Consider the following 27,319-nt stretch of genomic DNA (forward strand, 5'->3'; position numbering starts at 1 on the left):
GTGGGTAATCGGTTGATAATATAAGCTGCAGTGCTAAAGGCATCAACCCAGAAGTGAGGGGAAGTGTGGGAATGGAAACGCAGGGCCAAGCCGGTCTCAGTCACATGACGGTGTTTTCTTTCTGCACGACCGTTTTGGGCGGGAGTATATGGACAAGAAAGTTGATGATGGATGCCAAAGGTACGAAGATGAGCTTTAAAGCAGTTGCTAGTAAATTCTGCACCACCGTCACTTTGAAAAATTTTGATTCGAGCAAAATGTTGATTTTCCACAAATTTTTGAAAATGAATGAAAGAATCATAGAGGTCAGATTTTAATTTCAATGGATAAAGCCAAGTGAAACGAGAATAATCATCAATGAATAAGACATAGTAGGAAAAACCCAAATTTGATTTTACAGGGGAAGGACCCCAGATGTCGCAATGAATAAGATCTAAAACATTAGACGATCTATGTTCATTACGAGAATAAGGCAAACGGTGATTTTTCGCAAGTTGGCATGTATCACACAATGTAGGAGATGGCAATAAAGAGGTAAGATAAAGCTGTCCTTTTTTATTTAAAAAAGAGATAACAGAATGATTCACATATCCAAGGCGAGAATGCCATAAATCATACAAAGCATGAAGAGATTTATTTTTAAGGACAGAAATAAAAGCGGAATTTCCGCGCTCTAGCACATATAAGCCTCCATCTCTTTTACCGGTTACCACCATCCTTCCCGTTTGGCGAATCTGAACAGTGAAAAAATTATTAGTAAATGTAACGGATAATGGAAAATCATGCGTTAATTTCTAATAGACAGAAGATTTTTAGTAAGGTGAGGGACAACCAAAACATCTAACAGATGAAGATTTGGGGAAGGGGAAATTTTACCAGTGTTGGTGATGGGTAGGGACGCACCATTCCCTACAATCACACAATCCTTACCCATGTAAGTGGTGGACTGGTCCAAAGTGGAGTGGGCTGGAGTCATATGGGCCGAAGCCCATGTGTCCAAGAACCAGTCGGAAGCTTCATTGCTAGACACAGAGTATGAAGCATTGAAAGCTTCTGCAAGGTGCGCCGAAGGGTCATGCTGGTGCTGATCATAACGTTGCCTGCACCGATCAGCGTAGTGGCCTTCCAAGCGACAAATCTGGCATCGTGGTGGACGGCGACCTTGAGTGGGTTGAGCACGGCCCTGTCCGTGACTGGAGAAATCGTGGCTGGGGCCATTTCCGCTGCCACGTCTGGAGCGAGAGGAGCCACCCCCATGTTGAGAAGAGCCACGGCTAGCGGTGAACGCTGCAACTAAAGGCGCCAGACTCTCAAGAGACTTTTGAAAGAGTTCAAAACTCTCAACCTTGGACACAAGATCCGAGAAACAGGGGAGAGGGGTTTGTGCCATTTGGGCAGTAGAGAAGCTGGAGAAATCGGGTCCTAGGCCACGAAGAAACCAGTGAACTTTGTCGGTTCCATCAACAGGGCAACCGATGGCATGAAGCTGATCGCATAATGCCTTGAAGGCACGGGCATAGGCAGTGATTGGATGGGTGCCGCGCTTCATCAATTGGAGGTCATCTTTGAGGCGTATTTCACGGGCTTTGGAGCGATGACTAAAGGTATTTTCGAGGGCAGTCCAGACCTTGTGGGAAGTGGAGAGGCCAACGGCTTCAGCCATGGCTTCTTCTGTGATAGAGGAGAGGAGAAGGCTTAGTAGGCGCTGATCGGTGGGTTTCCACGCCAGGGGTTTGGTATTTGGTGTCTGAGAGGTAGGAGGATCAAATGGAGGTGGCGGCACAAGGGTACCATCCACATGATCCAGCAGACCTTGGCTCTCAAGAAGTGGAAGAAGTTGGCTCTTCCATGGGAGGTAGTTGGAGGAGGAGAGTTTGATGGTAACCATGTGAATCATGGTGTTGAAGGGGAGGAGGGTGGAAGAAGAATCAAAGGCCATTGGGGATCGTGGGATGCTAATCCAGGTATGCTCTTGATACCATGAGAATGTTTGAAAACCACCACTTTTGAGTGGTGGGAGCCTTTCATATATACATGCATTTACAGATTGTATAATGGCGTAATTACACATAAATGATGATTACAAAATAAATAGAAAGATTTAGCTAAACAAACACTTATAATTGAGGGTCAATGGATGCACATATGAAAGGTCTTAGATTAAGGCAGAGGATCCTCAAAGATCATCAACAAAATTAATATTAAAAATGTTTCAGACACACTCCGCAAGATCAGACTGAAGTTTGTTCAAGATCATTCAGATCAAGGAAATTAATGTGGAAGTACCAAGGCGACTTTGTTTAAGATTGATTCATGCATGTGGCTTCCCAAATAAAATAGATTTGTTGGGGGCTACTGAAAAAGCTTAACGTGCGTACGTAAAGCTGGTGTAACATGCCACAGTACGGTAATCATGAATTGAAATATGGCTAGCTATTTACGATCTTAAGAGGAACAAAAATAAAACAGAATAAAAAAGTTCCAGCTCCAAACTTAGGCATCTTTTATAAATATATATATATATATATATATAAATATAGCAATAGCCATGAATGATCCGATCCTAGTCTACTCTATTGAAACTCCGGCACATCCGTTAAATCGCCCACTCTTTAAAATTAAAATAAGATGATAAAAAAAAAATCAGCAAGATGGTACATAGTCTATGATCCAATTTACAATCCTAAAAAACAATTACAATTTAATTGGACTTATATATTTAATATATGTAATATTATGATTTTTACAAGAACGGACACTAGATGAACTATATTAGTGTCATTAACGAATATGACTAAATTAAACTTAAACGAATTCGATCCAGATCATGAATAGCTAGGCAAGAACGAACAGATCGAGCGATCATGTGAAACTACTAATTATTTGAAAATTAAGTTGATTCAACAGCTTTCCTCGAGTGTAAAATCTAGCAACGGCCTGGGCCCTGTTGTGTGGAAGTTTTGGTTTCGTAATGGAATTGCATGCTGCGAAGAAAGACGAGGGAAAAGAAGACAAACGGGAAAAGAGCCATCCGAGTACGCACTACAAGGAGAATCACATTTCCCAGCGATTCACTTTCGTTGACACAAACCAACAAAATCGCCGCCTATGACCTATTCCAGCGATTTATAAATCGCTGGACGTTCGCTGGTATTAAAGCCCCACTTTTGATCTACTCCAACGGAAGCCAAAAATCGCCGGCAAATATTTTACTTACCGGCGATTTTTATTCGTCGCAAATGGTACATTTTATCGCTGCAATTGCAAGATATGGTTCAGTTGTTAATCGTTGGGAAAAATTAATTCCAGCGATTTAATATTGTCGCTAAAAGAGGAAAAATCGCCGGAAATATAATTTCCCAACGATTTTTTTAAATCGCCACAATTGACTAAATGGTTTTGAAATAACAATTGCAGCGATTAAAATGCGCCGGTATATATCAATCCCAGCGATTTTAAAATCGCCGCAATTGAATTATTGGTTTTGTGAACTCAGTTGCAGCGATCATAACATCGTTGGTATTTTTTTTGCGGCCAATATTGTTCGCCGCAAATACCCTAGAATGCCGGCAATAAGTATTTCCTGCGATATGTTATCGCCGGAAATAGCATTTGTCTACCAAAAATTATTTCCGGCGAATTGTAATCGCCGGAAAAGATATTTAACAAAATAAAAAAAAATTTGCACGAAATTAATGGCGATTTTCTATACCCAAGCTATACTTAATATTAGAGAGCCTTATATATAATATATGTATATATAATTATAAGATATAATTAACATATGAGCTAAACCCTAAAGCTAGATAAATAGTATGAAATATTTATAAGGAGCCTCTTGTAAAGCAAATACATGAATTAACAACTCTTATGAAAGCATTCTGCCTCTGAGGAAGCGCCAAGGTCCAGTTGCTGTCCCCACCCTGCCATTTGCAATTAATCAAAATTAAATAAAAAGAAAGAAAGAAAGAAGATATCATTCAAAATATTCCAAATGCTTACCCTATTATAAAAAATGGAGATTGAAACTTGAAATATATATCTCGATTATATATAGATTTCATTAGCTAGCTAGCTAGGGAATATGGATTACAAGGAAAATCACCTCCAAACACCAGCAACTGTGCGCAAACCCATGTAGATGATTAAGGCATACCAGAGTCCAATATAACCTCTGGCTTTAGCCAGAAGGTATTCTGAGGTAATACTTGCTATAGCCATAATAATCTGAACAAGAATATTTTTAATTATTTAAAGAAAAGTTCTAAAAGATAATTAAATTAACAGAGATTGAATATATATATATATATATATTTACGTATATGGGAAAAGAGGGTTTAGTGAACTTGCCATTGAATATGCAGTATATGCAAAGTCAGATGCTCCAAAGTTCACACCATCAAGAACAAAAGCTAAGGTGTTTATTGGTTGTGTACCTGCTATAAACTTCAGAATTAAGCCAAAAGAAAAGGGAGAATTCGATCAGTACTTATCTGCTCAAATGAAGAAATTAATTTATATAAGAGAGACACACAAACATTTAAACCATGATTTGATCTAAATTGCTGGAAATAGTAAGTCATATATGTGTGTGTGTAGTTAAAATATAATTTCAGAAACTTCTTTCATTGAGAACATCTTATCATACCCAACAAATGAAAGTTATTTTTTTTTTATCAGAGTTATTTAGAAGAAGATAAAAACAACAAAAAACAAAAGAATATTGGATAATATTTCCAACATCAAATCCAGTACTGGATCCACGTACTAGTAGCACATTCCATGATATTAATCCACCTACATGTTAAACACATGTAGAGCATCTGAAGGCATGAACCACATGTAGAGCTCTACCTATCAGCAAAAGCAGGTTCTACCTGCAAGCAAGAAAAGTGTAAGATTAGGACATGTCTTTTTTTATAAGTAACTACTTATAACCATATGCTTTGAAATGCTTCATATGCAAAATCATGGATATCATGGATGAATACAGAAAAATATTGTCCAACGCAATATATAAAGATAGAAAATTAATAAACAGTTAGTTTCAATTAATATGAATATCATGGATATCAACAAGATAACCATTAAAACGTGATAGGACTACATTTGCAATACTTACAACAATGCTAACTTACATAAACATTATACATAATCTGTCATTGAAAATATGACATTACAAAGCTATTAGTCCAGTTTATATATTAAACTTTTTGGCATGGTTACTTAGTATTTAACATCTGATTTTATTTACTTCTCTACTGGGGTTTTTTGAGTTGTTCCTCAATCTGAATCTCTCTAAGAACTGGTCATAGTGAACTAGTCATATGACCAGTACAGTACCACATTCTGCATAAGCAAATCAAACTCTACCACACCAAACTCAGCTTGTGTGTGGGGGTTCACCATTGCACTTATTAATAAAATCTTCTTACTTAAAAAATAAACAAAAAGTTCTACAAGAAACACACAATGGGATCACAGAATCTGAAACAACAAATATATAAGTTCATATGCTTAAGTATATTTGAGCTGAACAAAGGAAGAGAGAAAAATCAATTGCTACTTGTCCTTACCAAATTCATCCTGCAACTTTCTTTTATGATGCTCATTCAGGAACAATGTTTCACCCTAAAGAAGCCTTTTCACCTGAGACTTAAAAAGTTTGATAAGAAACATATAACAAAACAAGCCAAATACAATCAAATATGTTCATTCAATCCAAATAAAGGAGAAATTTCTTTATGAGATTGTGAGAACAGAACTTGGTTTTCTAATTAGTTTCTTTATGAAATTTCTTTATTAGTTTTCTAATTAAAATGCAATAAATATATATATTGAGGATGACACTAAAGTAATATAGAAGTGGCCCTAGACTTTTCCAAAATATTCAATAATTAAAAAAGATATATCAAAGTAATTAAATAATAAAAAACTACCCCATCAATGTCCATATGAGAGCTAATGGCAGCACCAGCAGTGGCAAGTTAACTCTTAAAGAAAGTTAACTTGCCACCCTTAGATAAATATATACACTTCAAGGAAAAATGGATTGGATGTGTAACATGGGGATGGGGTTGCCCAGACACTAAGATTCTTTGCTTTACCTCATGTACATGTTTTTTTAAAGGGAATATTGACTGATTAAGAAAGATGATTAGCCATTCTTTGCCTGCTAATTAAAGAACAAGTTTTGGACTCATTTCAGTGAACTCAACTTAGTTGTTCTATCTAAATACAAAACTATCCAGTTCTAGTATCAAATAAAAAAAACTGCCAAGTATTAGCTACCATACATACCACATGCAAATACTAGCAATGTTTACCCAAAAATAAAAAATCATAGCTGCTGCCCAGCCACATGTATAAGACCAATTAATATACTCAAACTCCAAACTGGACTTAACATCTATCAGGCCAAATGCAAGGCACTTACGTTTGTACAGCGCATGAAGAGACCGATGGAAAGCAACTTGCATAAATCTGGTTGAATGGCCTATGATCCTACACACTTAACAGAGACACAATCACATTCCTATATCAAACAACTATACCCAAGCTATATAATATATTTATATATAACGGTGAGATATAATTAAATCTACCAATAAAGTCATCACCTAAGGCTTAGTTTGGTAAAAGAGTAGTTACTGTAAGAAACAATACCATGTCAGCAAGATGATGCTCCAATTTCTTCCATTGTTCTTAAATATCAGAATTCATTAGTATCTTGGAGGGTTTTTGTACATAGGACAACAATTTAAATTACAAGAACTATCAACCCAATAAACTAGAAAGTATATAGAAGACCATATACAAGTAGCAGCTTAAGATTGAAATTAGTGTAAGTTGGATGCAGCTATAATTGAAAAGAAAATACAAATATTAAGCAAACAGAATAAGGACTAATTAGCTTGAAAAGTACATGACTTTACACCTTTGTGTGCTTGAAGAAAGCATATGTACAAAAAACAATTGATTCTAGGTCATCTCTCTGCCAATGGTTCGTGATGCTAGGTTCTGAGTTAGTCATATGACCTATTGTGTTTTTTTATTTGGATGTTAGAGCATACAAATTCAACCAACATCACAGAAAATTAAATTTCAAAAGCCCTTACCTATGTTTCCAAACTCACGGCAGGATGTGTTGGTGCTGCTGCGATGGACTGCTGCTGCTATGGGCTACTGCTGTGATTAAACCCAATTTCAAAGTGAAATGAGACGATTTTATTTACAAGCAAGAAATAGAGCCTAACTAATAATTTATTAATAAACTAGATAAAAATGAGTTTTCTGATCCATACAATCAATCTAAGGTTTATGAAAAATTAATCATAAACCAATTAGAGAATCCGAACAAAAAAAGCAAAATAAAAGCTAAAACACACAAAGGGGGTCACGATTTGGTCAGATTAGAAGGGTAGGTGAGGAGGAGGGACCTTGAGTTGGGCTCGACTGCATTAAGGCGCCTCCATCTCTGAGCTGCTTCAATGGCTACTCTTTGTCTGCCTTGAGTGGTGTTGCGTCGACGAGGAACGACCTATACGGCTTTTGTGCGAAGGAAACAGACACTCTAGGGCAGAAAAATGCAATCAGATGGCTTGAGTGGGTTTTGTGAGAAGGAAATGGGCGAAGTGATCTCCCATTTTGGCCTGCAAACAATGGCCACTGATGAGGGGGTGGGTATCACAGCGAGATGAGTGGGTGGGTATCACAGCGCGCGATCGTAGGAACTCGGGGATGGGGAAGAACAGAGTAAAAAAAAAAAGAGAGGGAATGTGCTTTCGTTTCTGGGGGAAAATTAAACAATACGTGAGTTAAGCGCCCTAGAGATGAATTGCAGCGATTGTTTGACCGTCGCAATAATTTTTTAACTTTTCAGCGAAATACAGCGCCGCAATATCTACCAAAATCGCTGCAATTGAGATGTACAGTGATCGACTCTTAGTAAATCGAAAGGCGTTGTTTACTCTATGCGACGAAAAATAAAATCGCCGCTAAAAAGACCAATTGCGGCGATTTTTTTTTGCAACAGATGAAAAATCGCCGCAATTGAGCCATTTTCTTATAGTGACGATTGCTATCAAGTGTCGAGACATTCAATCAAGTAATTTTTTTTAATTTTATTATTATTTTAAGATTTAAAAAAGTTGAATTATTTATTATATTTTATATAAGAATTTAAAAAATTTATAATGATAAAATGAGATGAGATAAGATAAAATGAAATCGTTTCTATATCCAAACGCGGTGGGCCTAACTATCTTTGATGTATTTCCAAGGTGATCAAGAGACCAATACTCGAACAAGAAAATGGAACCAGCATTAATTAGGTACACATGATCACAACTCTTAAGTTATTAATTATTCGTCAACTCCCTACTCTTTAAAGTCTCGTTTGGATTTAGAAATGAATTAAGATAGTTTATAAATAGTAGAATAAAATATTGTCAGAATATTATTTTTTAATATTATTATTGTTTTGAAATTTGAAAATCTTGAATTGTAACGTCTCATTTCCGGAGGTCTAGAAAGTTATCTCTTGTAACCTAAATTCAACTTCCATAACATATTTAAATACTCCAATATTTTCAAAAAAGTACAAATCCATTTATTCAAATAAAAAATATATGTTCTTCTACAAGGATACCAAATAAATACATCAATGAGATAATTTAAAACTCTACTAAATATTTAGAAATATCTAGGACTCCAAATATCAAATAGCATAAATCATAAACCTACTAAATAAGACTCTCCAATAAACATGTACCCTCAGGCACTTATTCCACTACGATCATCACACCTTGCTAAAACTTCTTACTCTTGTTCTCGAGTTGAACCATCAAGATTATCTAAAAAATATTAGGAGATAAAGAGTGAGTTATCAACAACTCAGTAAGCAGAGAACATATACAGTATGTAAACATGAGCATTTTCAGAATTCAGAATGCAAAACAAAATCTTTATCTTTAGAATGCAGAAACAGAAACATTTACTTTCATAATGCAAATATCAAAACATATTACAAAAATATCAGAGCAAAACTTTCAGAAAAACATTCTTATTCCAAATTCCTTTTGGCATATTCAAATCTGAAACCTCATCTTCATCAATCAGAGCATCACATCGAAACATATACCATATTTAACTCTCGTGGTAGGGTTATAAACCACCATTATAACTCGTGGAAAGGTCGTATCCACTATTATAACTCGTGGTTGGGCCGTATATCATGTTTAACCTCTGTGGTAAGGTTATAAACCATCATTATAACCCATAGAAGGGTCGTATCCATTATTATAACTCATAGTTGGGCTGTATCCACTATTATTACCCGTAGTTGGGCTGTATGTCACTATTATTACCCGTGGTTGGGCTGTATCCACTATTATCACCCGTGGTTGGGCCTTATAAGAACATAACATAATCATCAGAATCAGATTTTAATCAAAATACAGAATCAGAATCTCATGCCAAGTTTTTCAGATGTCACATTATATCAAAACCAAATACTGAATAGTTTTAGATAATTTCACATGTTCGAAATAAACAGAATAAAAACATATTCATTTATTCACAACAAAAACTTTTAGATTTTCATATTCACTCTTTTTGCATGATCATAATAGAATACACAAATTAGCTCATGTCTAAACCAGTCATGATAGAACATACTTTCTCTTATACAATTTTCATGTCTATGCAGAACACATATCTGAGGTTGTTTTCTGATTTCTTTTCAAAACAAACATGCATATTTTCAAAAGCAATCTCATTTTATTTTATTTTATACAAAGTCTAGCATAGGAACCTCACTTACCTGAACTTCTTAGCTTTTCATAATTTTCCTCAAAATGCCAAATCAACTAAAAGTCATCACCAATAAAATAATCACATAATTTTCATAAATTTCCATTCGAACACATATTTCAATATTTAAGCCTAAGATTCTAAGATAATCTATTTTAATTCCTCAAAATCTAAATTCACGTAATCCTAAAATATCGTTACATTTCTAAATTCATCAACATCCAATTAGTAAGTCTGACTAAAACACACAAATCTAACTTATTTACTAATGAAATCAAATTATAAAATTTAATACTAGCTAATATATTTATACCAAAGTATTTTAAAATTAAACAGCTACAACTATAATAAGCCAGATCATAATAATAAAATACAACATTATTGTTTACTCTTTGAAAGAAAACCTTGCTTCATACTAATTTAATTTACTTAAAATATTTCTGTAAAACATAAAAAAATTAGAGAGTACTAATACATAATAAAAGTTTAAATGCACATTAATACAACTTGTAGTAAAGAGTACTAATGTAATTTCATTTAATTAATAGACCAACTATTCGGTAAGGTATAGTTAGGCATTTTGTTCTTTGAAAACATATAAAACCTGCATGAAACTAGTTTTGCATGGCAAGGGCTCATTGAGAAGGGAACGTGTGACGGCGCAGGGAGCTGGCAGAGGTCGACGGCGGTGAGGGTGGGGCCTAGGCAGTTGAAAATGATAGAGAGGGAGAGAGAGAGATGATCGAGAGAAGCACACGGTGAGAGAGTGAGGGAGAGACTAAGAGAGACTGAGAGAAAAGAGAAAAATAAAAAAGAAACGACTGAGCTTACAGGGGCCTGAGGCAGCGTGCCGCAGATTGGGGTGACGGGAAGTCTTCGCCGACAGTTTTTGTATACAATTGTTGTGGTTGATGGTAGTGAGAAGGAGCTGGGGATGGTTGTAAGTGGTGGCTCTGTTTCGGTGTGGGAAAAACATAGGACAACGACTGGTAGCTTTCAATTCGGGGCTAGTGTCTTCCATCGTGCAAGGGCCAATCGTGTCAGTTGCAGCATGGAAGAGCTTGGCAGTGGGACTACCCTTCAGTGGTAGTTGTGCGGTTTCTCGTAGGGCTCGGGTAGTGGCTATCACATGGTGGTACGCATGGCTAGATTGGTGAAAGCGCATGAAGGGTGGTGCGTGGTAGCGTGCGTGAAACAACCAATATGCTGCTGGTTGCTGGGTGTTCCTGGATAGGAGGCATGGCGTTCTTGGATAGGAGGCGTGGAGGCTTGGAGATGCTAGTTGCGGCAGTGGTGGTTTTAAATGGAGGGCTCACTCGTGGTTGTGGGAAGCCGAGAGAAGCTTGGACAGCACAGAGATTCGACGGTAACAGGGAGAGCTTGACAGGGGTTTTATGATGGTTGCTGGCCAGTGGAGGAACGGTCCGAGAAGGTTAAAATTGGTGGTGTGGTGGCACTCTAGTCTAGGTTAAAGATCATTTACATCTTCCATGTATGAGTTCTGTATATATATGGGGACGGTTGCCGTGAAAATAGAATGAAAACGTGCGTGAACTGTGAAGTTAACGTGTAAATATGTGGGTGATTGGAAACACAAAAAAAAAAAAAAAATACAAAACCCTAAAGCTAAGGAGAAGATAGGCGTACGTGCATGGGAGTACTGCTAGAGTCGTGTGTGGTGGGAGTTTAAAAATTTAACGTAATTATGAAGCCCAATAATATCATAGTCTTTCAAAATAAAGATTTTATACCCGTAGTCTATTTAAAAAAAATATTCAAACACTCAATTGGGTTTTTCATATGCATAAGTCCAAAAATATATATAAAAAAAATGGTGCTTGGCTGGGTCTAGGTGTTACATGAATTGTTTATTATATTTTATATGTAAATTTGATAAAATTATAATGATGAGATGAGATAAAATTATAAAAGTTTTTGGATGGTAACTGACATTATTGATGGCAATCTATTGAGCAACGAAAGAGATGATGCTTCCATGGAGGAGCTTATGATTGCGTTTAGATGTTGAAGTGAGTTGAGTTGAGTTGAGTTGAGATAATAAAATATTGTTAGAATATTATTTTTTATTATTATTATTATTTTGGGATTTGAAAAAATTGAATTGTTTATTATATTTTGTATTGGGATTTGAAAAAGTTGTAATGATGAGTTGAGATGAGTTGAGAGGATTTTTGGTTCCAAACATCTTCTATTATGAGATTAGCTTTGGATTACTATGGAGAGTCACCTGAACAAAGAATTAATATTAAAAATGTTTCAGACACACTCCGCAAGAAACTTCATGAAGTTTGTTCAAGATCATACAGATCAAGGAAATTAATGTGGGAATACCGGGGCGACTTTGTTTAAGATTGATTCATGCATGTGGCTTCCCAAATAAAATAGATTTGTTGGGGGCTACTGAAAAGATATTGTCTATTATCATTGTTTTGTTGTGGCCGTAGATTATAAATTAGGTAGGGTTATTATATCGCAAATTAAATTTAGTATATTAATTTATAAATTTATTTTTATAAAATTTATTTACACTTTGCTCGATGACTTATAATCATGACATCCATTATTAATGATGTTCTCTCTGTAGAAAAGATAGCTAGAAATTTGTTGTATTATTTTTACCAGCTTTCTATATATCTATGTGATTAAGTACATTTCTGTCATCCTAAATCACACAAGCGATGTATCGAGGGCAACGGGGTTCGAGTCTGACCTCTGAACTTTTGGCACTGAAGTCAATATAGGGTACGTAGTCTGAACTCTATTATTGCTTGGTCTCAGGTCACTTCAAAATCAATTCTATGGAGAGTTAAGAAGTCTTCAGTCAAACGAAACCATTAATGCCTTTCTAGAATATTATGGGAACTCCCACACATGAAGACTTTGAAAGCATGGAGGACCTTAACCTGTGTCCTATTTGTTTGATTGACTATAAAAAGAGTAACTTACCATTGCTTCTTATCTGTCAAAGAGTAATATTATATATATAGTTATAAAATATATAAATATTAATTTTTATTATTACTTCTTATTATCTTAATTTATTATGGAGGACCTTAACCTATATCTTATTAGGTTACTCTATGAACTCACCCACTCTCCAAAATAAGTTAGATCCGATTTGAATATAGAAACGATTTCATTTCATATCATTTCATCATTATAATTTTTTTAAATTTTTAATAAAAAAATCAGCAAGGTGGTATGTAGTTTGTATTGATAGGATTCAAATCGGAGTTGATCAGCTAGGTTTCAAAAAACCTAGTGGAGTAAAATATATATGACTTTGTTCAGTTGATGCTTAGTATATATGTATCACGGGTGTCTAGCGAACCAATTCACTCAATGGGACATTTCACAAGCGTGCATGCAGCAAGATAAGATAGTAATTAGGTCGGCCAGCCGTACTACGTGTCCAGCCGGAGTCAAGTAATTCCATCTCTGCTTAACCGAAATTAAAATCCCACGAGATGTCTAGCAAATTAAATCGCTAGTTCTTTAATTTGCCATGCATTCAATTTGAATCAAACTGATCTTCAAAAAAAATTACAATTTAATTGGACTTATATATTTAATATATGTAATATGATTTTTACAAGAACGTATAATACTAGATCATGAACTAGATTAGTCATGTCATTAATGAATATGACTAAATTAAACTTAAACGTCGAATTCGATTCAGATCATGAATGGCTATGCAAGAACGAACCGATCGTGCGATCAATATGTGAAACAACTAATTATTTGAATATTAAGTTGACTCAACATGAGCTAGCATGCACATGATAAGTCTTCCTCGAGTGTAAAATCTAGCTACGGCCTGTTGTGTGGAAGTTTTGGTTTCGTAATGGAATTGAATGCTGCGAAGAAAGACAGACAGGAATAGAGCCATGCGAGGACGATTGATTTTGTCAATAGCGACCTACTTGCTTCAGTCTTCATCAGTCGTCGTCTCTACTTGGGAAATGTGGGTTATTAACTCCTGTTTTCTTATGGTTTTTTATGCACCCATATGCACGTTAGCCCAATTATCAAGTAATCTTTAGACCTTTCTTTCTTTCATATATCGGTGCATTGTCTTTAGTTTAGGTCTAAGGAACATTAAAGTCCTGTTTGAATAGTGAGATAGTGTTTTAGATAAAAATTAAAAGTTAAATAAAATATTATTAAAATATTATTTTTTAATATTATTATTATTTTAAGATTTGAAAAAGTTGAATTATTTAATATATTTTGTATAAAAATTTAAAAAAATTATAACAATGAGATGAAATAAAATAGGATAAAATTATTTCTATATTCAAACGGGAGCCTAATTGTCTTTGATGTATTTCCAAGGTGATCAAGAAACCAATACTTGAACAAGAAAATGGAACCAGCATTAATTAGGTACATATGATCACAACTCTCAAGTCATTAATTATTTGTCAACTCCCTACTCAAGATCCTGTTTGGACTCAAAGATGTGTATATTGAGATGATTTGTAAATAATAAAATAAAATATTATTAGAATATTATTTTTTAATATTATTATTATTTTAGGATTTGAAAAAGTTTGAATTGTTTATTATATTTTATGTAAAAATTTGAGAAAATTGTAATGATTAGATAAGATAAGTTGAGATGATGTGAGTTTCCAATCTAAACAGAGCCTAAATATCCTCTTAGGCCCTATTTGGAATTTGGACTTGTCTGAGATCAACTCAGTTTAGTCTAATTTTAAGTTGAGTCTAACACCTAAACACTCAACCCTCAAATCACTAAACTCATCTTAACTCAAAATCTCTTTACACGTGAGACCTGCAACATTTTTCAACTCAATACTTCTTTACACGCGGGACTAACAACCTTTTTCAATATCTCATAAATACATCTAAACTTATATTAATATCCACACACATCTAAACTCATTTTAGGCGGGCTCCACAAAACTCACACTACCATTTCAACTCATTATTATTTATAAAGAACTCAATTCATTTCAACTCAACTTAACATCCAAACAGAACCTTAATTTTTTAATGCTCAATCAACTTTGAGTGCCATATATATATATATATATGCTAATTCCTCTACCTCAAGTGGTCGTGAGATACATCACTCATGGATAGAGTCCTCCTCCTTTGTGTGATACTGCTTTTGGTACGATGTTACAATATGGCTATCTCAGTTGATGCAACCATTCCAAATATTGCCACAGATCAAGCTGCCCTTCTCGCCTTAAAGTTTGGTATTTCTCATCCCGACCCTGATCATAATATTCTAGCGAGCAATTGGTCCGCCAATACATCTGTTTGCAGTTGGATTGGTGTCACTTGTGGTTCTAAACATCACCGAGTCATAGCCTTGAACCTTTCTTACATGGGTCTTGAGGGTACCATTCCTCCACAGATAGGAAACCTTTCATTTCTTGTTAGTCTGAGACTAAGAAACAATAGTTTTCATGGCTCTGTGCCCAATGAGTTGTCTCGTCTTTACCGGTTGAAAAACTTGAACTTTGGATTCAACAACTTCAATGGAGAAATCCCATCATCTTTGGGACTATTATCGAAACTTCGAGATTTGTTTCTATTTGGCAATAGATTCACAGGTGCTATCCCACAATCCATATCGAACATGTCTTCCTTAGAAAGGATTGGTTTGGCCTTCAATGGGTTATCGGGCTATATACCTTCCTCCCTGTTCAACATATCTACCTTGAAACAAATTGATCTTGGAGATAATAAGCTTTCGGGCCCGATGCCTTCTATTTTGTTTAACATGCCTTCCCTGCAAAAGATTGATCTCTACTCCAACGAGCTCTCGGGGAGACTTCCAACGGATACGTTTGATCATCTTCCCAACTTACAATGGCTTCAACTTTCTCATAACAGATTTTATGGCGGACTTCCATCCACTTTGTTCAGCTGCAAACAACTGCAATATTTGTCGGTGTGGTTTAATAACTTCACCGGAATAGTACCGCCGGCAATCGGAAACTTAACCATGCTTACGACTTTGTACCTTGCCGAAAACAACTTTGCTGGTATGTTAATTCAGTCATTTATATATAATTTGTGCATTAAAATTATGGAAAGCATCATTGATTAGCAGATGCATGTACGTGACTGTACATTTTTCGGATTGGTCACCTTTCAATTGAATGCATGTGCAAGCCAGCTATAGTACTGATCAACACGTACAGGCCAGAAAACTAGAAGATTTTAAGGAAGTCAGACTCTAGGAAAAAGAAGTCAAACTATTATGTACATCGATCGTACTATTCCATGCTCACTAGAATTTTAATTAAGAGATAATAATTAACACCGGGTCGTTTTAATTCATTGGAGAAAATGTAATTATATATCTCTGTATTATATATATATATATATATACACACACACACAAACACATAATCTTTATTTTGGGTTATTAGTATGATTTACATAATCTTTTTTATATTTATTGATGAATTAACGTACTCATGATTATTCATATTTTGGCAGGTGCAATTCCGAATGAAATTGGTCATCTACAAAACTTGGAGAACCTCAATATCGGAGACAACCATTTCTCTGGCCCAATTCCGTTTGAGGTTTTCAATATCACAACACTGCAAATCATTGGAATGCCTTTGAATAATCTCTCTGGTCCTCTCCCATCAAATCTAGGCCTTTTCCTTCCAAATCTTCAGCGGCTTCTATTTGGGGGAAATGAACTCAATGGAACAATTCCCAGCTCCATCTCCAATGCATCACAACTCACTCATCTAGACTTGTCTACGAACTCATTCTCTGGCTTCATTCCAAATACAATTGGTAATTTAGGTCTCCTCCAGTATCTCAACTTAGAATTCAATAACTTGACTATTGGATCTCCAGAAATGAATAGCCTTTTCTCTTCTTTGTCAAATTGCATATATCTGGAAATATTATCTTTTACAGAAAATCCACTAAATGCTATCCTTCCCAATTCCATTGGAAATCTCTCCACTTCTCTTCAGAAAATGTTATTGGGTGGTTGCAATATCAAGGGCAGCATTTTCCAAGATATTGGCAATTTAAGCAGCTTGACAAGTTTGGACTTGGGGGACAATGAGTTGGTTGGACTGATTCCAACTGCATGGGGGAAATTGGGAATGCTCCAAGGTTTGTCCCTGGATAATAATAGATTGCAGGGTCCCATCCCATCAAATCTTTGCCATTTAAAGAGCTTGTTTGAGTTATATTTAAGAGACAATGAGCTAGTTGGACAAATTCCTGGATGCATAAATAATCTGGTTTTGCTAAGATACCTCCGCTTAGGCTCAAATAAATTAACTTCTACAGTTCCTTTGAGCTTGTGGAACTTGACAGACTTATTGGAGGTTGACCTATCATCGAATTCTCTAAGTGGCCGCCTCTCTTTAGAGCTTGGAAATTTGAAGGTATTGGGAGACTTGGATTTATCAAACAATCGATTATCAGGTGATATCCCGATGACAATTGGTAGTCTCAAGGATCTACAAATTCTCTCCTTAGCAGGAAATCAATTAGAAGGTTCAATTCCTGAATCATTTGGTGATTTGGTAAGCTTGGAGTTCTTGGATGTTTCTGGTAATAATTTATCTGGAGAGATTCCCAAATCCTTAGAAGCACTCGTATATCTTAAATATCTAAATGTCTCATTCAATAGACTGCGAGGAGAAATTCCTACAAAAGGACCATTTATGAACTTCTTGGCTGCATCATTTATGTCAAATGAAGCACTTTGTGGTGCTCCCCAATTGAAAGTTCTCCCCTGCAAAAGAGATGCTTCTCGATCAAAAAAGTCCAGAATAAGGCATATACTAGCATTTTTACTACCTGCAGTTGGATTAACATTAATACTTGTGGCAGCATCCCTCGTATTAATCTTAAAAAAATGCCATAAGAAGTCAACAAGTTCGGTAGACTTGTCTCCTTTAGCACCATGGAGAAGAGTTTCTCACCAAGAGCTTCTACGAGCAACAGAAGGGTTTAATCCAAATAAGTTGATTGGAGAAGGGAGTTTTGGGTCTGTGTACAAAGCAACATTCTTGGATGGTAAGAATTTTGCAATAAAAGTTTTGAATTTGCAAATAGAAGGGGCATTTCATAGCTTTGATGTAGAGTGTGAAGTACTAAGTAATATTCGTCATCGGAATCTAGTCAAAATCATTAGTGCTTGCAGTAACATAGACTTCAAAGCCATTGTATTGGAATACATGCCTAATGGGAACTTGGAGACTTGGCTTTATTCTGATGACCGCTTTTTGAGTATGTTACAAAGGCTAAACATAATGATTGATGTGGCAACAGCACTAGAATACCTTCATTTCGGTTACTCAAAAACTATTGTGCATTGTGATTTGAAGCCTAACAATATACTGTTGGATGAAGATATGGTTGCACATGTTGCTGATTTTGGAATAGCCAAGCTCTTAGGAGATGAGGATCTTATAAAGCGAACCATGACCCTTGCTACTATTGGGTATATGGCACCAGGTGATCTTATAATGTTGTTGCTTTTGCATTCCATTGATCATATAATATTGATTTATACACCTTTTTCTTTTGTTTACTGTATTTGAAAACATGGATGTGTACTATTCTATAATGCAGAGTATGGATCCGAAGGGATTGTTTCTGCAAGAGGCGATGTGTATAGCTATGGCATTTTACTTATGGAAACTTTCACGAGAAAGAAGCCTATAGATGACATGTTTGTTGAAGAGATGAACTTGAAGCGCTGGGTTGAGGAATCTCTAGTTGTCTCCATAGTCAAAATCATTGATGCCAGTTTGCTGGGAGACGAAAGGTATGATGCAGCTACGATGGACACAGTATCATCCATCATGGGACTAGCTTTGGACTGTTGCGTAGATTCACCTGAAGAGAGGATCAATACAAGAAGTATTCCAATAGCACTCAACAAGATCAAATCCAAGTTTCTGCAAGATCTTCAAAGAACGGCCTGATCATTTTAGATATATCATGTTGATCTGCTTATAAATTTGTCTGCCACTCTTCATTATAAGTTTATGTTTGTTCCTTTCCAAATATTACGACAGTCACTCCCACGCATCTTTAAGATATATATATTTTTTTTGTGTGGCCATTTTTGTACTTATCGTTGATCTTATTTTCCCCCGTAGAATATGATGATGACATTTTATTATTGATATATAAATAGTATCGATGGATATTCGAATATTAGAAAAAATATTAGACATAAAATCTTATACAACTATATATATTTTAAATGAGAAGTATTTTTATAAAAATAAATCACTTTATATAAATATTTTCATTTTAAAATATCGTTTTATAAAGATTGTAAAATGAATTATTTTGAAACACTGATAAGAAAATAAAAGGGTAAAAAAGGGCAAAAACATTAAAAATAAAAATCCGTCTCTCCTTCCTTAAATATTGCCATATCCGAAACACGAGGTGAGAATTTATCAACTTCGTACAAACGTATTTTCCGTTGGATGATGCTACATCACACCGATCGAGGAAATTTATAGGTGCGTCGAATGTTCAAAAAAAAATTTTTTTTTAACTTTTTAAAATTTCTTAAATATTTTCTTTTAAAAAATTATTAACTCATTAAAAAATACTTCTTAATTATTAAATAAAAATGAAATAAAATTAAATGTTTAAAAAATAAAAATGGTCTCTCCTTCCTTAATACTTTTTCAAATAGTTGTGCGGTATTTGTACACTTTATAACTGTAATTAACATTTCTCTTTCGAATAAGATAGATGATACTCATCATTTCTGAAATTAACTAACTATCTCTGTATTGTAATGCGACGGAAATATCTCTAATTCACTCAACAAATTGTTTAGTCGTTAATTAGGCAATAATTTGATAAACAATCTAATACATAAAATAAACGAAGTGCGTAACATATATTTTGGTTACAAAGTGAAACATTTTAAAGAACTTTTAAAAAGTAATACCCTACGGGCAGCCAAACTCAAGAAAGTCAATCTTATTATTTGAAAATCAATTACAAATAATTCTCAATTACAAAACATTTGTAACTTGACTCTCTTACTTGTCCAGACAAATTACTCATTTGTCTTCTACCGCTGTAGCAGCCGGAATCTCTGACGATGTTCAAACTAATGACTTCTCTCCTGAAATTCTAGTGGCTGAAATCGATCACCTCAACTCTAACACAGAGTATGCACACACTCAAAAAGAGAAAGAGAAAAATACTAGAAAATTCTTCACAAGAATCTTCTCACACTCAAGCTCTTGGATCTCTCTCAGAATTCCAAGTTCTCTCAAAATTAACTAATCAAAAGATTCAACCCTCTGTCGAAATCCTCAATTAAATAATATGCCCAGTATTTGATCTGCAAAAGGATTCTGTTGATAGACTAAGTCTGTTAGGAATTTTAGGTGCAGTAGGAATCTACTGATGGGAGGACTCTGCTGGGAACGAGTCTGCTGACGCGTTTATTGACACCTGGCGTTGAGTCTTCTTATCAGATATAGTTTCCATTCAATTGGATAATTTCAGACTTCTTGAACTTCGGATACACACTCTCATGACTTATCTAAGATATTATCTAATAACCGTTTAATTCAAATTAAGTGTTTTTAGTTAAAGATAAAATATTTACATTCATCCAATATCAACAATCTCCCAACTTAAATAAATTTCTATCGTTTTAGTCATCTAATTCTGGCCAACCACTTTTACATTTACAATTCCATATCACATATTTTTTATTTTTTTATTTTTTTTTATTTTATTATTGTTAAACTAATTGAGTTGTTCTACAAATTATCCATACAACACATACTTGTTATAGGAAAAAGAAAAAAAATTAAAAAAAAAAACTGTGGTGTTTGGTATGTGGAAATGATTAGTAGGATCATTCTTCGAAGAGTGCTAGAACAAAGATTTTATTATTGAGATATTGGAAAAAATGAAAATGATTGTAAGACTTTCGAATGTGTATAGCAAATATGTTTATTTGTATATTTTATTTTTTTAAGAATTAAAGAAGTGATTATTAATAAATTTCTATTTTATTTATTTATTTTAATAATTAAGAATGTTTAAAAAATATTTTTAAAAAATCACTTATACTTTTGTTATGTTTGGAATGCAAAGCGCATAAAAAATTTTCCTTTCTTGAAAATATGCTCTGCTAGGGTTACACTTTTTGCTTCCATGCTAGGGATACGTGCTCTGCATGGTGGTTGTTGTGCCATGCCGCTTTCGGCAGGCCAGCCTCGGTTGTCGACATCATATCTGCTATACCGCAGTCACTGTCGGAGATAAAGGTACCTTTCCTTCCATCGAAAGTCATAGATGGTGAAGTTTGTTTCACGTTTTCAGCAGAGGAGTTAGTGAGAACTACTCAACCCTTTCGGTATTCCATGGTGCTAAAGTTCCTTCGGTAGAGGCCATCCTTAGACACCATGAGAGCCTTCATCCGTAGCCGATGGGGTTTGTCCACTATGCTAGTAGTTTCTGCCATGCAATGTCCGAGAAATGTTTTTATTCGGATGTCCTCTAAATATGAATTCAACAATGCTTTATCAAGGGAGTCCTGTGATGTGAATGGAGTTTAGTATAGATCATTTGCTCGGACACTAGATTTTGATGAAGATTTCGAACCTCCATGTGTCCCGGTTTGGTTATTTCTTCCTGGGCTACCACCCAATTTCTATCATTCATCTATGCTTAAGCTGCGTACAATGCTGATTGGGAAATATATTGGATAACTCCACCACTTGTGCGACTAGAATAGATGGTGCTCAAGTATGTCTTGAGATAGATTCATTTAAAGACCCTCTTTCATACTTTTGGATAGACAGACTTGGGTTGCAAGAAAGTTGTTGAGAAGTCACATGTGTTATTTAGCATATACGAAAATTTAGTGTAGGAGGTTGTTGAGAAGTCACGTGTGCTATTTGATATTGATAAAGTCATAGATGAACAAATACAAGATGACAATGGTTTGGGTATGGTGATTGCGTAGATCTCTGAAACTCAACAAGAAAGGTTGCAGGGGTCTATGGTGGTTCCAACGTTGTAGGGTGCAGGAAGAGCTAATTTCATTTCTGAGTATGCAGGTAGTGGTTCTGATACATTAGTGGGCCAGCATGACCAATGTGCGATTTAGTCCATGGGCCAAGGTGAAGTGCAGATTGTGGGCTATCGGGTGGAAAAGACAGCGGACTAGAGTGATCAATAGCTCATGGGACTAAAAACAGAGCAACTTGTGGGCCAGAGTGAATTCCATGATGTGGTGCATGTCGATCAGCAGGAGGAGTTGTTTGGGCCTAAGGCCCAAGGTGAACCAACTGGGTTCAATTTGATTAATACATAGGAGCAGCCCATGGTTGCTAAGATGGTGGATGAAATGGTCTTACCAGATAATTCTCAATCTAAACCTGAAGTTAAGAGAAATAGTTTAAAGGAAGACACACGAAAGGATTAGTGTACTGACTCGAATGGCCCAAGCAATACAGTTGGTAAGTTTCAAAAAATGAGCTCTACCAGGGCGGTGATTTAGCCATCTAAACTTAATATATGATTAGTCCCATTATTTTTTGAAATGACTAATATCATTATTAAAGAGTTAGAAAAACATATTGATAATATGGAAAATTGTCTTCAAGTCTATTTTAATGAAGAGGATGATAATGACCTCTTGGCGTCTAAGTTGGAGTTATTAACCTGGATGGGTGGGGAGGACACTCGTTTTTCTCATATGGCCAAGAAAAGTTGGCTTAAAGATGAGAATCAAAATTCTAAATTTTATCATGCTTATCTAAATGCCAAGTATCATAACCGGGTTAAGGACATGCGCTTAGCTGATGGTACTATTTTAAATACTCATTTTGACATTCATAAGGCTATAATTGATTATTTTCAAAATTTATTGGTCATAGTAGTTGTCGTGAAGTGCCTAGTTTAAGTGATTTAATTCATTCGGTTATTTTCGAAGAGGAAGATGGGGCTATTTGAAGCGCCCCTTCCCTGAAGAAAGTGAAGGACGCTCTTTTCAGTATTCCTATTGATAGTAATCCTAGACCATATAGTTTTGGTTCTGGTTACTTTAGAGTCTGTTGGGATATTTTGGAAACCAATACTGATTTTTTTAACAATCACTCGTTTCCCAAATTTTACACCTCTTCTTCTATTGTTTTAATCCCTAAAGTGGATAAGCCTTCTGGATTTGATAAATTTAGGCCTATTAGCATCTATTAGGTGATTTATAAGATTTGTGCTAAGATTATTGTGGGTCGTATGACGAACTTGCTTTCTAAGATGATTTCTCATGAGCAATGGACGTTTATTCCAGGTCGTAGTATATTTGAAAATATTAGTTTTACCTAGGAGATGATCCATTCTATTAACAAAAGCTCTAATGAGGGAAATATTTTAGTGAAGCTTAACATATCTAAGGCTTATGATAGAGTGGATTGGAAATTTTTATTACATGTCTTGGCTAATTTTGGCTTTTCTTCTCATGTTTGTGATCTTATTAAGTTGTGTATTTCCTCACCCTGGTATTCTATCACGATGAATGGTACCTCTTTGGGGTTCTTTAAGGGTGAGCTTGGTTTGAGACAAGGGGACCCTCTTTCTCCTTGTTTGTTCATCATTATGCAAGAGGTGCTCTCTCGCCTTATCAAACAATACTTTGAGAATGGTAAAATTGATCAGTTTACTCAAGTTAGAGGTACCCCCTCATTTCTCATCTTATGTATGCTGATGATATTGTTATTTTTGCTAATGGTTGTAAGAGGTCTTTGAGAAATTTGATGAAGGTTTTGAAGTTTTATGAAGATCAGACAGGTCAAGTTCTCAATAAGGATAAAAGTGCCATTTATTTTTCTAATAAAATTCCCGTCTCCAGGAAGCTTTATCTTCTTCGTATTACTGGTTTTTTTTTAGGGATCTTTTCCTTTTAAATATCTGGGTGTGCCTATAGTGGTGGGTAGACTTAAGGCTAGCCATTTTGATGATTTGCTTGGGAGAGTTAATAAGAAAATTACGGGCTGGAAGATGAAAATGCTCTTGGCAGGTGGGCGTATTATTCTTTTACGTCATGTTTTATCCAGTATAGCCGTTCAACTTCTTGTTGTGTTATATGTTCTTAATGTTGTGCTCATGGCGTTGAATAAGATTCTAAGTTCTTTCTTTTGGGGTGAATTTGATGGAAAAGGTAAGAGGAAGTGAGTCTCTTGGAAGCATGTTTGTATGCCGACTAACAAAGGTGGTTTGGGTATTAGGGATTTTGGAGACATCCAAAGAACTTTACATATGAAATTTGCTTGGCTTCTCATGCAGGGTCTATCTTTATGGGCAAATTTCTTTAAAGACAAGTATGTTAAGGGTAATCACTTATCCCTTTTGGTGCCTAATAAGGGCACCCGTTTTTAGAAGTCTATTGTTTGTAGTATCCCGAATGTTTTAAATGGCTCTAAATAGATTGTGAAAGATGGTAATATTTCTTTCTTGTATGATAAATGGGAGGAGGGAGGCCCTCTCAATGGCCTTTTTAAAGTGCTTGAGATTCCTTTGCTAAAAATAAAAGATTGTCGTATTGAAAATGGGTAGGATATTCCATTATTGGAAAGGCTTGTGGGTTATCAGAAAACTTCTTATTTGTACCAGTTTTTGGCTAGGAGGAAGGAGGGGCAAGGTGTTTCAATTTGGGTGAGAGATAATGATGGAAATTTTAATACCAAAAGTGCTTAGGATTGTATTAGGGTTATGGCTCCTCCATTACCTTGGGCTAAGTGGATTTGGCATACCAATTTTCCTAAGAAAATTTCCACTATGATGTGGAAGGCTGTTAATAATTGTTTGAGTATCGATGAGAGGATTAAAAGGATTGGCATCCCTATGGTCTCTAAATGTAATTGTTATACTAGGGGAGATACGGAGGACTTGAATCATGTGCTTTGTACTAGATATTCTGCCATATGTATTTGGAGGTTGGCTATGACTCAGCTAGGAGTGCATACGAGTGTTTTTCATACATGGCTGGAACAAACTAATTTTTGGTTTCGTCAAGCTGGTAAGCCTTCCCAGGTGCAAATCAATTTTTTCCATCTCCCGTCTATCATCTCTTGGAAGCTTTGTGATAGGCGTTGTAAGGCTTGACACGAAGATAACGTGGACACAGTTGAGTCAGTTTGACATGTTATTAAATTATGGCTTCGCCGTATTATGGATTTAATCATTAAAGTTTTTACCATTTCTTCCAAGGAGGTTGCTGTTTTACAAAGGTTGGCAATCCCAATCCTGGAACTTAGACTTAAAAAAGTTCATGTGGTGAGGTGGATTCGGCCTCCTCAGGATTGGGTGAAACTTAATACGGATGGTAGTAGTTTTGGTAATCCGGGGCCATCAGGAGTTGGAGGTGTCATTCGTGATGCGGCAGGTTACTTGCGGCTTATTCTGTGGCTTTGGGCTCGGGTTCTAATAATTTTGTTGAAATGAGAAGTTTGTTGGATGATGTTTGTAGATGCTACCATTTGGGTTTTTCTCAGGTTGAGATTGAGACTGATTCTAAAATCCTGGTTAACTGGCTCATTAATGGTGAATGTAATATCTGATATTTAGAAGATTTTTTGGATGAATTACGTGTATATTTGAACTACATGGAATATAGAATGAGACATGTTTTTTTGAGAATGTAATGTCGTGGTTAACCTTCTTGCCAAGTGGAGAGTTGGTGGCTCAAATTTGGACTGGTCTGATGATCATTTGCTGCCTATTAGTCTCAGAAGTCTTCTTCGCCTGGATTGAAGTGGTCTTCCTTATTTGCGGATCTCGTAATGAGTTTCTCGGTACATATTTTTTTCTAGGTTATTTGCTTCTCTAATTCTTACTTGCATGTGTCTTTGTTTGCAGGTTTTATTTGTTTTGTCTAGGGTTGGTGATACAAAGGCTAGTTTTGGTATATTATGTTTTTCATTAAAATTTTGTTATGTAATCAAATGTCTTAATAATTTTGACGTCTGGAATTGATTCTTTTATTATTATAATGTCTTCCTAAGTGTCTTATTATAACCACGATTTTTTTCGCTACGGTCTCATTTGTTTTTAAAAAATTTCTTAATTCAGCGCATATAATTTAATCATTATAATTTTCTTAAACTTTAATATAAAATAAAATAAACAATTTAAAATTTTCAAATCTTAAAATAAAAATAATATTAAAAAATATATTCTAAAAATATTTTATTTAATTTTTTAATTTTATTCTTAACTCATTTTATCTTTTATCTTCCAAAACAAACTAAGCCGTTCAATAAGATTAAGATAACGTACTATTAAAAAAAAAATGCACGTTTCTAGCCGTGTCTAAAAAAAATCACGGGTTTTTTTTTGTCTTCATCCACCAAAACAACGTTGATTCACGTGCATGATATATGGTCAGGTACAAAAAACCTCTTCCGTCTCTCAAAACCCTAAGTTCTCAATTTTTGGAATCAAAAGGGGGTGGGAGCTCCGGCTCCTCCCCCCTCTTTTCTCCTTTCCCCTTCCCCATTTCGGTTGTCCAGGTTTATCTGTGTAGTATTTTTATTTTATTTTTGTTTTCAGGCCGAATAAGGGAGGATAGCCGTTCGAGTCTTTGCAGCCGTCTACCTCCTACACGCGCCCCACCGGGATGAAGCCCAGCCGCCGATCTTCAAGTCCACCAAATACGGCGTTCATCGGAGTGGAGCGTAGCCCGCACGCGCGGGACGAAGTTCCGGATCCCGTGGACGCGTGCTCATCACGCGCCACCGGGGAGCCCTCTGCCATTGCCACGCTCGGCTTCTCTGGCCTCCTTGACTCCGGGGCTTCCACGAGTGACCGGCGGTTTTCCTCCCAGAGTGACTTGCACCCGCACGCGCCACTGCCGAAGCTCGTGCACTGTTCACTCGATTTGGGTTTCTGTTTTTTCTGTTCTAGTATTGTGTAGCGTCTGTTTTTGTGTTCTTGTGTTTTTGTTGACCCAAGTGAGGTGTTGTGCCTTTGGATCGTACGTAATCTGGGGTAAGAGCTTTTCGAGAGTGGGGGGCGATGTCATGGCCAGTGATATCGTACGACCAGTGTTCGTGCGTAGGTGCTACCTGCGTAGTGGAGGCTGTTGTGTCCGTGCGTGAGCTGGGTGCGCGTTCCATCAGGGCTCGAGATGCCGATGCTTGCGGTGGACGTGTCGTCCGGGTCACACCGAGGCTTGTGGCTTTGCAGTTTTGTTGTTAGTTAGTAGTTGTTAGTTAGTGGTTGCTATTGGATTTTGTATCCATAGTAGTGTCCCATACTTTTCCTCTTTAGGAGGATAGAGGGGCCTTCTAGTTTTGTTTACAGAACGCTTTCTCTGTCTGGAGAAAGTTTATTGAGAAGTTAAGACAATGTCCGCTACAAAGAAATTTGTGTGTGGGGAAGCCCCAGAGCTTAGGCGCAGTTGGCTTATAGTTTGGATTTGTCCATGTATTAAGTCACATTTGTAACTTCGTTTTCA

The 27,319-nt window shown here is 35.9% G+C and overlaps 1 protein-coding gene across 1 annotated transcript; it reads left to right on the top strand.

Annotated features, from left to right (window-relative positions):
• Positions 1 to 14,937: 14,937 nt before the first annotated feature.
• Positions 14,938 to 18,923, top strand: LOC108996734 (probable LRR receptor-like serine/threonine-protein kinase At3g47570). The gene is made up of 4 exons (XM_018972752.2): positions 14,938 to 15,860; positions 16,321 to 17,877; positions 18,214 to 18,318; positions 18,436 to 18,923. The coding sequence occupies exons 1-4, from the start codon at positions 14,939 to 14,941 to the stop codon at positions 18,789 to 18,791; spliced, it is 2,940 nt and encodes a 979-aa protein (XP_018828297.1). The 5' UTR covers position 14,938; the 3' UTR covers positions 18,792 to 18,923.
• The last annotated feature ends 8,396 nt before the right edge of the window (positions 18,924 to 27,319 follow it).

The sequence above is a fragment of the Juglans regia genome, chromosome 3 (assembly GCF_001411555.2).
Source record: "Juglans regia cultivar Chandler chromosome 3, Walnut 2.0, whole genome shotgun sequence".
Lineage (NCBI taxonomy): Eukaryota > Viridiplantae > Streptophyta > Magnoliopsida > Fagales > Juglandaceae > Juglans > Juglans regia.